Raw genomic sequence first — 11,942 nt, 5'->3', positions numbered from 1 at the left:
TTTGCCTCCATAGCAAATACTTGTTTAGCTAAGTAAAATCAGAAAACCAAAAAAATAAAAATTTCAAAATTCAAAATTCAAAATTAGCTCCAAGGATGTACTACTTTTCCGATTTTCAGATGCCAACAATTAGTACAATTTACATCTGCGACTGTTTTCATATAATGTATCAAAACATGGAAGTGCATGTAAAACATATATATATATGTTTTGAATTGAAATGACATCCAACTTCAAATTTGATATAGTATGTCTCTGGGGTTTCTGAATTTTTAGTATTGTTATTTTACAATCTCCAGCGATAAAAAGAAACTTGAGAAAAGTGGAAGAAACTTAGAAACATGTATAACTGTCATCAATGTGCATAATTAAGGAAATATTATTTGGCAAGGTGCAAATGTGGCATAAACCACCAATTCACACCGGCAAATACTGTAGAATCCACCTTAAGCACCCCCCTCAACAAAATCTCCGGTAAGTCAAACCCAATTGGTTAAAATATACTCAAATAAAAGAGGAGCAATGCAAGAATTCACATGTGAGGAATAAAAAAATTCATTTTGTAAAATGTGATGGATAAAAAATTTATTTTATGAAATGTGAGAAAATATAGATCGGATCATGTAAAATTTGATTGGACAATTTTGCCCTTCAAAAATGATCCCATGCAAGGCATGTGGTGGAGTCCGATCAATAACTAGTCGAAAACTTGGATAAGGATCAAATTTGATCAATATGAATTTATAAGCAATGTAAAATTATACTTTTAAAAGTGAGGGATGAAAAAAATCATTTTACAAAATGTGAGAAACATTTTGAACGATTTTCCCTTAACTAATATAAGATCGAAGAACTATTGGCAATTGACAGGCCACTACTCAGTATATATCCAGTTTGCATAGCATTAGTAAAGGTATAAAATCTACCCATGTTCCATTCACAATTGAACATTTGGTAATTCCAAAAATGACTACAAGCCAACAAAAAGCTTGTCCAAGTAAAACCAAGTTTTGCTTATACTATGTTTTAACCAACCAAAAAAAAATTAAAGATAAAAATATAGAATAACATGAAACATGTTACAGCAACATTTTCTAAGGTAATAAGGAAATGTTTGCCCAAGTATTATTAAAAAGTAAATTTAATATACTTTAAAATCCCATAAATGCTTTTGCATCCTGTCCTGTCTTAGCCATTGTTATTGTGGCCCTTGTGCTTTTTTTCTTTAAACTTTATTTTATTAGAAGAAGAGTGAAATTTAAGAAACAAGAATAGAAAAGAAGGTTTTGAACTCAGAAATTTTTAATTCGTGGTGTGGTGCTAGTAATATTATTCTTTTGCTTTTGTTGTATTTTCTTGTACGTGCCTGCTCAATTCTTACGATTTTTGTCCTCATCTATGTATTCCCCTTGGAAAGGACATGTTATATTTTGCTATGCCAGGCGCATGCAATTACTTCCAGGATTGAAACTTTACTTTTTGGCTTTTTTTTTTTTTTTTGGAATGAACCAATAAAATTGAATTCTTTGAATTTACCAATTATAGTAAGATTCTGTAATCCTTTTTCTCTAGACATACCTTCTATTCCGCCCATAGTTCAAAATCCGGAAGTTTTGAGCCAAATTTTATGTAAATACAATGCAAAGATTAGTCCTCAGACTAATAGCAGGGCGTTCGTACCTTGATCTCAAACTAAGAAATTTGCAGAGTTTGGACAAGTCTAATATTTATCAAAGTCCCTTGTCTCTGCAGAAACATCCATTCAAATTTATTAAAGAATTTGTTGTGAGTCACATGACTCACATACTAGTGATATCTTTGACATAATAGTTTAAAATTGAAAAATATAACTATTTTTAGTTTTTACCCTAAAAAACAGTGAGTAATAAAAATATATATGCTTATTACTTCTACTTCAACTAGAAAGTTTGACAGACCGCGGGAAGAAGAAAATTTTGAAGATGATTGGCCAATAAAAATTCACAATACTCTAATATATATATATATATATATATATATATATATATATATATATATATATATATATAAGCACAGTTTATCTACAAAAAAGTGACCTAAAAATACAAAATGTCTAACATAGAGGTGTCAATTATAATCCAATTATGTTGATCCGTCCAAACTTGTCCATCAATAACCCCTCCTTTAATTTTGAATCGGTTTAAATGGTGGGTATTCAATTAAACTCATTTAATTGGTAGGTAGTGAATTGACTCAGCTAACCTATTTATATTCATTTAAAAATAATTATATATTTAAATTCAACTTTTAATGAGTGTTAAGCAAATAAATTCAAATTTCTTATCAATCTAATAACAATAAAATACCATTATTTTTGTCAAATAACATGCGAAAAATAAAAAATAAATAAAATTTAAAGTGGCTCATAAATGAATAATTAGATATATACACATACTCATATCCAATTATTTAAATGAGTAAAACTAGATTGATCCAATTATATCCATTATTTAATTATGACTCGTCCAAACTCGTCCAAGTCACTCGTTTTGAAAGCTCTAAACTAAGGTACAGACATATCATGTTTGTGTTTTTAATTTTTGGAATTAGTTGTTAGCTGATTCAATTTGTCCTGCATTACTACCTTTGTCCTTTACCTTTAATTATGACAAATTATTTTGTGGTGTGAAAAATGAAATAACATCATCGCATAGAGCATAGGCCTATCCGGTAGTTTATACACTGGTCGACCGGAATCTTTCTAGTGCTTTTCCTAACCACAAAACTATTGGTCTGTGGGGACAAAAAACCCGCCAAATTGAATCATGCCCCAGTTATCTCCGGGTCAATGCGTTACACAACCCGTTTCAAGCTACCGCAGCTCCGAAGAAGCTCTTCATCCCTCCATAACCACCGCAATTTCTCAGCAAACCCGCTTAGGAATTTGCCCCAGACTCAATCCTCTGAACCCATATTACTTCAAAGTCAAGAAATTTATAAGCTAGTATTAGAGAAATGCTTACGAGAGTGCAAGAAAATCCAATCCCGCCGACTGTTCGACGAAATGCCTCAGAAACTGATTTTTTCTTTGAAAGCGGGGAAAACAATCCATTCTTACAGCTTGAAGCTTGGGTTCGCATCAAAAGGTTCACTTGGAGGTGCCATTGTGGATTTGTACTCCAAATGTGGAGATATGGAGTTTGCAGAAAAGGCTTTCTTTCTGCTAGAGAAGAAGGATAATTTGGCTTGGAATTCGATATTATCATTGTATTCAAGAAAGGGGTTGCTGAAAAATGTAGTGGAACGATTTTCCTCGATGCGGAAGTCGGGGGAAGCACCACCCAATCAGTTTACTTATGCTATCGTCTTGTCTGTTTGTGCTAGGTTGATGCATGTTGACTGGGGGAAGCAAGTGCATTGTAGCATTGTAAAAACTGGGTATGAGTTTGATTCATTTTGTGGGGGTGCTCTAGTTGATATGTTTTCAAAAACTGGGAATCTGGATGATGCTACAAGGATATTTGATGACTTGATTGAACCTGATACGGTCTCTTGGACAGCGATGATATCGGGGTATGTGCATGCTGGTTTTCCTGAGGAGGCGCTAGAATTGTTTGAGGAGATGCGGAGCTCAGGCCAGGTGCCAGACCAGGTTGCATTTGGGACTGTCATAAATGCTTGTGTTAGGCATGGAAGGCTTGATGATGCTTGGCGCTTGTTTTCAGACATGCCTAATAAAAATGTAGTCACGTGGAATGTGATGATTTCTGGACATTGCAAGGTTGGTTGTGATATGGACGCTGTGAAATTCTTTCTGGATATGATAAAAGCTGGCATTAAACCGACACGATCCACACTGGGAAGTGTATTAAGTGCTATTGCAGGTGTGGCGAGCCTTGAGCTTGGTGTCCAGGTTCATGCTAAGGCGATGAAGCAGGGGTTGGAAGCGAATGTTTATGTGGGTAGTTCCTTGATTAACATGTATGCAAAGTGTAAGCGAATGGAAGCTGCAAAGCAAGTATTTAATGGAGTAAGTGAGAAAAATGATGTAATATGGAATGCATTGCTTGGAGGGTATGCACAAAATGGGTATGCTTGTGAAGCTGTTGAGTTATTTACGAGTATGACAATTGCTGGTTTCCAACATGATGAATTTACATACACTAGTATCCTGAGCGCATGTTCTTGTTTAGAAAATGTGGAGATGGGATGCCAATTACATTCAGCTCTAATCAAGAGAAAATATGCTTTGAATTTATTTGTGGGAAATGCACTGGTGGACATGTACGCAAAATGTGGGGCTTTAAAGGATGCAAGGAAACAATTTGAGCTCATGACAACACGAGATAATGTTTCATGGAATGCAATTATTGTGGGATATGTCCAGGAAGAGGAAGAAGGAGAGGCTTTTGACATGTTTCATGCAATGATATTGGGAGGGAGTGCACCTGATGAAGTGTCTTTAGCTAGCATACTTAGTGCTTGTGCTAATGTACAAGCTCTTGATAAAGGAAAACAAGTGCACTGTTTGTTGATCAAATATGGTCTGGAAACAAGCCTTTATACTGGAAGCTCACTTATTGACATGTACTCCAAGTGTGGGGTTATCGGGGCAGCAACAGAAGTATTCTCTTGCATGCCTGAAAGGAGTGTGGTCTCCACAAACGCTTTAATTGCTGGTTATGCCCAAAGTAACATAGACAGTGCAGCAAGTATATTCAAATATATGCTGGCTGAAGGTCTAAAACCATCAGAAGTTACGTTTGCCAGCCTTCTGGATGCATGCAGTGATCCCAGTAAAATGTGTCTTGGTCAGCAAATCCACTGTTCTATTCTAAAGTTGGGCAGCTCAATAAATGATGAATTCTTGGCTATTTCTCTGTTACAAATGTATTTGAATTCTCAAATAGAAACAGAAGCTATTGTTCTTTTCAGTGAGTTACCAGTTCCGAAGAGCACAGTTTTGTGGACTGCCTTAATATCAGGACTTGCTCAGAACAGCTATAGTGATGAGGCCTTAAAGTTTTATCAGGAAATGCGGCTATGCAATGCTATGCCTGACCAAGCTACATTTGCAAGCGTTCTTAAAGCCTGTTCTGTATTAGCATCTTTGCAGAATGGTAGGAAGATCCATTCTCTAGTTGTTCACACTGGATTTAATGAGGACGAATTGACAGGAAGTGCTCTTCTTGACATGTATGCCAAATGTGGGGATGTTAGAAGTTCAGAGTACATATTTGATGAAATGGTTACCAGAAATGACGTCATCACGTGGAACTCAATGATAGTTGGATTTGCCAAAAATGGTTATGCTGAAAATGCCTTTAAAATTTTTGAACAGATGAAGCAGACAAATGTAAAGCCTGATGAAGTTACATTCCTTGGTATCCTTACAGCATGTAGTCATGCTGGTATGGTATCTGAAGGCCAACAAATATTTCATGATATGGTTGCCGTATATGGGGTTCAACCAAGGTTGGACCACTATGCTTGCATGATTGACATTTTTGGACGTTGGGGCTTCCTCATGGAAGCCGAGGATTTCATTGAGAAACTAAGTTTTGAACCTGATTCAATGATTTGGGCGCCGTTTCTTTCAGCCTGCAGATTACATGGGGATGATACAAGAGGGAAGCATGCAGCAGAGAAACTCATTGAGCTGGAGCCCCAAAATTCTTCTCCTTATGTTCTGCTATCGAATATTTATGCTGCATTAAGTAACTGGGATGAGGTTAACACTTTGAGGAGGGACATGAACGAAAAAGGTGTGAGGAAATCCCCTGGATGCAGTTGGATAACAGTAGGTGAGGAGACAAATTACTTCATTGCAGGTGATAAACTTCATCGTAGTGCTGGTAAAATCTATGCAATTTTGACAGATTTGATGGAAGTAATGGGAGATGAGAGTCATTTTTCTGAAATTCATTTTTTTTATGGTTGAAGGGTGAGAATCAATATATGGTAGTTATAACAGAAGCAACATGCAATGTAGATCATAGACACTGGATTAATAGACGGAGCAATTCTCCTCTTGTTGTCATTTTCTTTTACTCAGATTACACGTTTTAGTCCTATATTTTCTTCCTCTATTTGCCTTTCAATATTCTTGCCTTCTTTGCACAGGGTATAGCCTCATTCTCTTATAAGTTCAGGCTATAAATTAGGGTGATAAATATGAAATGTAATGGGGTGTAGCTACCCGCCCTCTACATTCTCTGTAAAGGGCCTCTGGCATATGACTAAACACAAAAACAAAAAAGAAAAAAAAGGGCATAAAATATGGAATGGATGTAAAGGATTTCAAGGAATTCTATTTAAGATTTATCAAACTAAAAAGTAGTTTGGTTCAAAGACTCACAGCGAGTAGTATAAAAGATTCATTGAGCATTAGAAAATCCATCTACATAATAAAAAGACAAGCAAAACTATTCCTTGAGTAGCTATGCATTGCCCAACCGTCCACATCCACCACATCCCCCCACCAAAAAAAAAAAAAAAGCCAAAAAGACCTCCATAGCCTCCATTGTTGGATGACCTTCTAATAGTATATTTCTTAAAGGATGAACCAATAAAAGATTATAAGGAAAAATATTAACCAAATAAAAAAAAAGGTGAGTTTTGTAGCGTGTTCCTTAAAGTATAATTACCTTTTTAATAAGAATGACCAAGTAAATTTGGAACTTTCTGCATTTCAAGGTCCCAGATCGATTTGCTAGGGTAGTATAAGTGGATTACAAATGACAGAATGGTTCCTTTTGGATAGGAGATTATTTAGAAAAAAATATATGAAATAATACTGTAGCATTTTTATAATGTAATGTATGTGAGATAAAAAGGTGGTTGAAATTGTGTTTATGATACAAATAGACAAAATTCTGAAATTTTGTTTGCAAATCTTGATAACCAAACACACATTACCAGTAATTAGGTTATTTGAAATGCTGTATTTTAGTCATTAATATTTTTTCTCGGGTTCGAGTCCTCCTGCTTATACTAAAAAAAAAAAAAAAGTGGCCGCTCAACTAATCAAAACTTACATTTTTGGACTAAATATTGCATTCTTGTTATTTGTAAAGTTACCAAAAGTATACTTTTTAAGTTGCATGACAAAAAAAGGTAAGGTTTTACCTTTCGTTTAATGACATATTGACTAAAGAAAATATTTAATGACCAAAATACAAAATTTTAAATAATTTTAACCATTACCTTTTTTCCCTTCTTTTTGTTTGGCTTATTACTAAAGATGGAGGAGAGGCTGACTCTAAATTTGCATTCAACTATTGATAACCTATTTGGGTGGCTTCTCTCATCTTTTTACTTTTCTCTATTGCACTAAGCTTGTTATCTCGTGCATTTTGTTATTTTACTTGGACATTTGATATAGGCATATTAGTTTTACTAATCTTTTTTCTTTATTTTTTATTTTTTATTTTTGACTATCTCTAGTGAGAAAAGGACAAGATTTAAGAAGCGAGAAAGAAAAAAACAGAGGAGTTTGAACTCATGATCTTTGCATCCTAGGGTCTTAACTTTTGCCACTAGATTAAGGCCTCATCAGCATTAATCTTGTTTTAATTATACTTATACTATTTAATACATGCCTACATCATAGGATTTGGTTAATGGGTTTCTATTTGGCATTGTTAAGAGTGTTATTAATTTGAAAGTGTATTGAAATGCAAGGGGTACAATAAATATAAACATTTGTATCCATAGAGTAATTTTAGGAGTACAAATTAAGTGTACTAGCAAGTGCCCCACTAGAAAACTCTGTGATCATATTAATATAGTTTAGTTATCCCTAGAACCTGGTTTCCTGGTCCGGACATTAGATAGGTGACAGTATGGGCTCTGGTTCAACTCTCAACCCTCCCCTTCTCTCTTTCCTCTTGTAAGATTTGGAGTCTTTCCTTACGTAAAGGGGCATAAATGAAAGTACTTGCTTTATAATGTTTCTAAGAATTTAGGATGATTATAACCATGCTTATATTCGTACCAAAAAACCTTAGTGATTGTTGATCTAAGTTTATTTGTCTTGGGACTTTTTAACGTTGTTAGAGTATCGAATATTAATTCTAACCTAAAATTTTGACCCTTTTAGAGGTCATTTATTTATTTATTGCATTAGGAAAAGAAACCTCATGCGAAATATTTGTGAATATTGAAATATCTTTTTTCTTTAATAAACCTCTATACTTGATTGTTTTACAGATATTTACTAAAAAATCAAAAGGTCAAATTTTGAAAATAAAGAGATTGGGATGAAAGTTCTTATTGTATTGTTTGGTTGATTTATTTGTATTTTGACAAGAAAAAGGAAAAAAATTGACTTATTTGTGCTTTTGTTAGGATGACAATCTATGGTAAAATATTTTAGTAGTAAAATATTTAATTTAAGTGCATCACAGCATCACAGCATACTGTTAGACACAATTAAGTACATAAAGTCAAGTATTTAGAATTTATTTTTTTTAGAGTGAATGGCTTAAAAGGTCACTAAATTATTAAAAATGGCACATTTTAGTCACCAAACTTTTGTTGTGGCCCAAAAGGTTACCAAACTCACAAAAACGCGCCAGCGGAGTCATTTTACCCATTTTCAGCTGTTTCTCATCTGGTGGCATGGGCAATGTGGAGTGGAGGATATAGTAAAGGGGCAAAAATGTCCAACAAAATATGGTCAACCTGTTTTTCCCTCGCAAGCCATGCCCTTAGATCTAGAAATTCGTTGAGTCTTCTTTTCATCTGTTGAGAGACAAATCTTCTTTCATCTATTCAAGAGAAAATCTCCTTCCATTTCATCCTGTCCAATGACCCATGGCAAGACGCAATAAACCGATCCCATTCTACAAGTGCGGAACTAGAACCATTTTGAAGACCTCATGGACAGAAAAAAATCCAGCGCGAAGATATATCGAGTGTGCTCAAGATCAGGTAAGATAATAAAGGATATGGATATTTGTGTTATTACAAGATGGATAAAATGGAAGTATTCGTTGCAGGTTAGAAGGTGTGGATTTTGGGACTGGTATGATGAAGAAATTTGTGAGAGAGCTAAGCAAGTAATACATGGCCTCTTAAGAAGTAAGAACAAATTAGAAGCTGAAAATAAAGCTCTACAAAAGGAGGTTCGTGGATGGCAAAGCAAAGCAAACGAGATGGCACTGGAGATAAAAAGACTAAAGAAGCAATTGGAAAGAAACAAAGGACAAGAAAGCTAACAATGAGTGCTTTTGTGATTGGGGTGGTTGTTACATTGTGGTTAATATGGATGCACGAGCCAACAATGCCAAATTCGAAGAGGTTGCAAATTGCTGGTGTATAAAAGCAATGTTGCAAATTACTAGTTTGTAGAATGCAGATATTTTGGATTGCTGGTATGTACAGTGTAATTGTACTTAATGAAGCTAGCAATTATGTTGACTTTGGATCTTTGAAAATGTTAATTATGAGTTTTGCTGTTGACTAATCAATTAATTTGACAAGAAAAATAGGTCATTCCAGTGATTAAATAGTGAATGGCCAATAAAAGAGTCATTGCATTAGATCATAGAATTGGTTGTATTACAATTGGTGGACAAAAGGTATGTATGACTCCCACAAAATGGCAACAAAAAGCTATTACATGGTTTAGTACATCAAAAAGACTACAATGCTATTTAACATCTTATTATTAAGTTGCACGCCCTCTTCCAAATGATCTTCATGTCCAATTTCCAACCTTGAATGGTGGTTCTTTTCCCAAATATACATAATTGGCATTGATCGCACTCTTTTCGGCATCTGTCAATTTTCTTTTTTTTTTTGGACCACCTTTTTCTGTGTATTATCAGTAGATGCAGCCGGACGAGGGCCTTTTTGACTTGTTGTTGTTCTGGTAGCATCTGGTCGAATTCACCGAACCTGATCACAAAAATCAGATAACATTTCACTCAGCTATTCCAAGAACTACAATTACAATATACAATAACAATAGTTACAAAGGTTGATAGCTAACAGGGATGTTCATCTTTTTTATTTACCTCTTAGCAATTGGACTGGAAATAGTCCTCAACATTTCTGTGGGATTATCAGTGTCAACTTGTACAGCAACATTTGCTCCTTCCATTGATTGTTGTGCACCTTCAAGAGTTGATGGCTGAACAGTAATATTATCATGTTGCTAGAAAAAATTGCCAACTTCAACGTTAACATTTTCAGCATTGTCTTCACCAGATCCATGCATAACACTCTTTTCGCCAGATCTGGGAACATCATCCTCTTCACTACACCCCGAAGCTACAACTTTGTCTGGTTGGCTAGTTGCATTATGCTATCTTAAATGCTCAGTTACAACAAAATCTTGAACTTTCCATGTAGCTCTATTATGACTTGGCAAACCACACTTTCTACAATGCATCACAACATATTTTTTCATTTTGTGGACATTGGTATTTTGTGACCGAGAGTTGCTTCTATTCTCTGTAACATCTTTTCTTCTTACTTTTCTAGGTCTTCCTGGTTGCACACATGGTATTAGGGGGCTTAACATCGGATTTGTATTAGTTGGCCAAAGTGTTTTTCCACTGATGGGATAGAGGACATTCTCATAAATTTTCAAAAATAGTTCCCTGGAATACACCCATCAATATACATGCACGGGCCTTCATTCATTCTATGAAATGCTGCAATGGAATAGCAACATGGCAGCCCACTAACTTGCCATAAATTACAAGTACATGTTCTTTCTTGTACATACACAGCATATTGTTCCCCTCTAGATCCTTTGACTTGATAACCCCCATCACCATTTGCCACAGTTTTTCATTTCCTAAACTGTTTTGCCCTTTCTTCAATCAACTCCTTAATAGTTGGACCAACAGCACCAGGGCATTTTTTCTTCCAAGTCGCCCTATCTCCTATTCTACTCATTAAATACTCACTAATTCCTTTCATCATTCCAATAATAGGTAAATTCCTGTATTCTAATATTTTTGCATTAAACGTCTCACAGAGATTATTAATTAACATATCAGATTTAACATGATGAGGAAAGAATGCCTTACACCAATGTTGTGGTGGTGGTGCCTTTTTGATCCATGCATATGCAAGTTGGTCATACTCTTTCAACTTTTCAAGTTCTGCCTCATATAACTCAACAATTGTAGCTGCTGCAATGCTCCATAGTCTATCTTTTAAGACTTGTCCAGGATGTTTTTTCTTGAAATTACTGTACATGTATTGAACACAGAATCTGTGTTCACAGTATGGAAGAAGTTCCAGAAGTGCACTATCCAGCCCTTACAATGACAAACCATGAAAAATTGGTCAACTCTAATAAATCAAATAGTAACTAATATCAACAACAATGATAAGATGGGAGTGCTTCACCTTTTGTTGGTCTGAAATAAATGTGTAATGAATGCTGGTAGTGGCTATTTGTAAGTTTTCAATCAATAATCTCAGGAACCAATACCACTGCTCTCTTGTCTCCTTTTCAACAACAGCCCAAGCAATGGGCCACCATCTATTATTGGGATCTGTCCCAATGGCTGTCAACAATTGTCCCATGATAATGACCTTTTGTGTGATACCCATCAAGTGCTATAATGGACTTACAGCCCTCATTAAACCTCTTTTTGAGAGGTCCTAAACAGTAATAGAATCTGATAAATGTAAGCCTCTCATCAGGACCACTTCTCGGATTGTATTAAATGCCAATTGTTGTGTTTGGGTGGGTCCTCTATAATTCAGCAGCATATTCTCAAACAAAAACATATTGTTCTGCTACACTACCCTTAATATTCTTCCTAACTTTACTCCTTGCCTTGTAAGCCATACTTCTACTAATCTCACACTTATATTGTTTATCCATAGCTTGCCTAATCTGCTTTGCTGGCATATCCATATTTGACTTTATTTGATCTTCATATTTGTTTGCCAGCCAAGATGTAGACATATGCTTGTTTTTCCATGCATGACTG

At 35.1% G+C, this 11,942-nt stretch overlaps 1 protein-coding gene across 1 annotated transcript; it reads left to right on the top strand.

The window, feature by feature from the left end:
• The first annotated feature begins 2,714 nt into the window (after nucleotides 1-2,714).
• On the top strand, nucleotides 2,715-6,019 carry LOC113711913 (pentatricopeptide repeat-containing protein At3g09040, mitochondrial-like). Its single transcript, XM_027235155.2, has one exon. The coding sequence runs from the start codon at nucleotides 2,828-2,830 to the stop codon at nucleotides 5,918-5,920; it is 3,093 nt and encodes a 1,030-aa protein (XP_027090956.1). The 5' UTR covers nucleotides 2,715-2,827; the 3' UTR covers nucleotides 5,921-6,019.
• Nucleotides 6,020-11,942: the final 5,923 nt, after the last annotated feature.

The sequence above is a fragment of the Coffea arabica genome, chromosome 10e, assembly GCF_036785885.1.
Source record: "Coffea arabica cultivar ET-39 chromosome 10e, Coffea Arabica ET-39 HiFi, whole genome shotgun sequence".
Lineage (NCBI taxonomy): Eukaryota > Viridiplantae > Streptophyta > Magnoliopsida > Gentianales > Rubiaceae > Coffea > Coffea arabica.
The sequence above is the reverse complement of the archived record's forward strand: the minus strand, read 5'-3'. Positions and strand labels throughout refer to the sequence as shown.

What these genes read in the sequence shown, in the direction of transcription:
- LOC113711913 (XM_027235155.2), top strand. Translation starts at nt 2,828, where the DNA reads ATGCGTTACACAACCCGTTTCAAGCTACCGCAGCTCCGAAGAAGCTCT.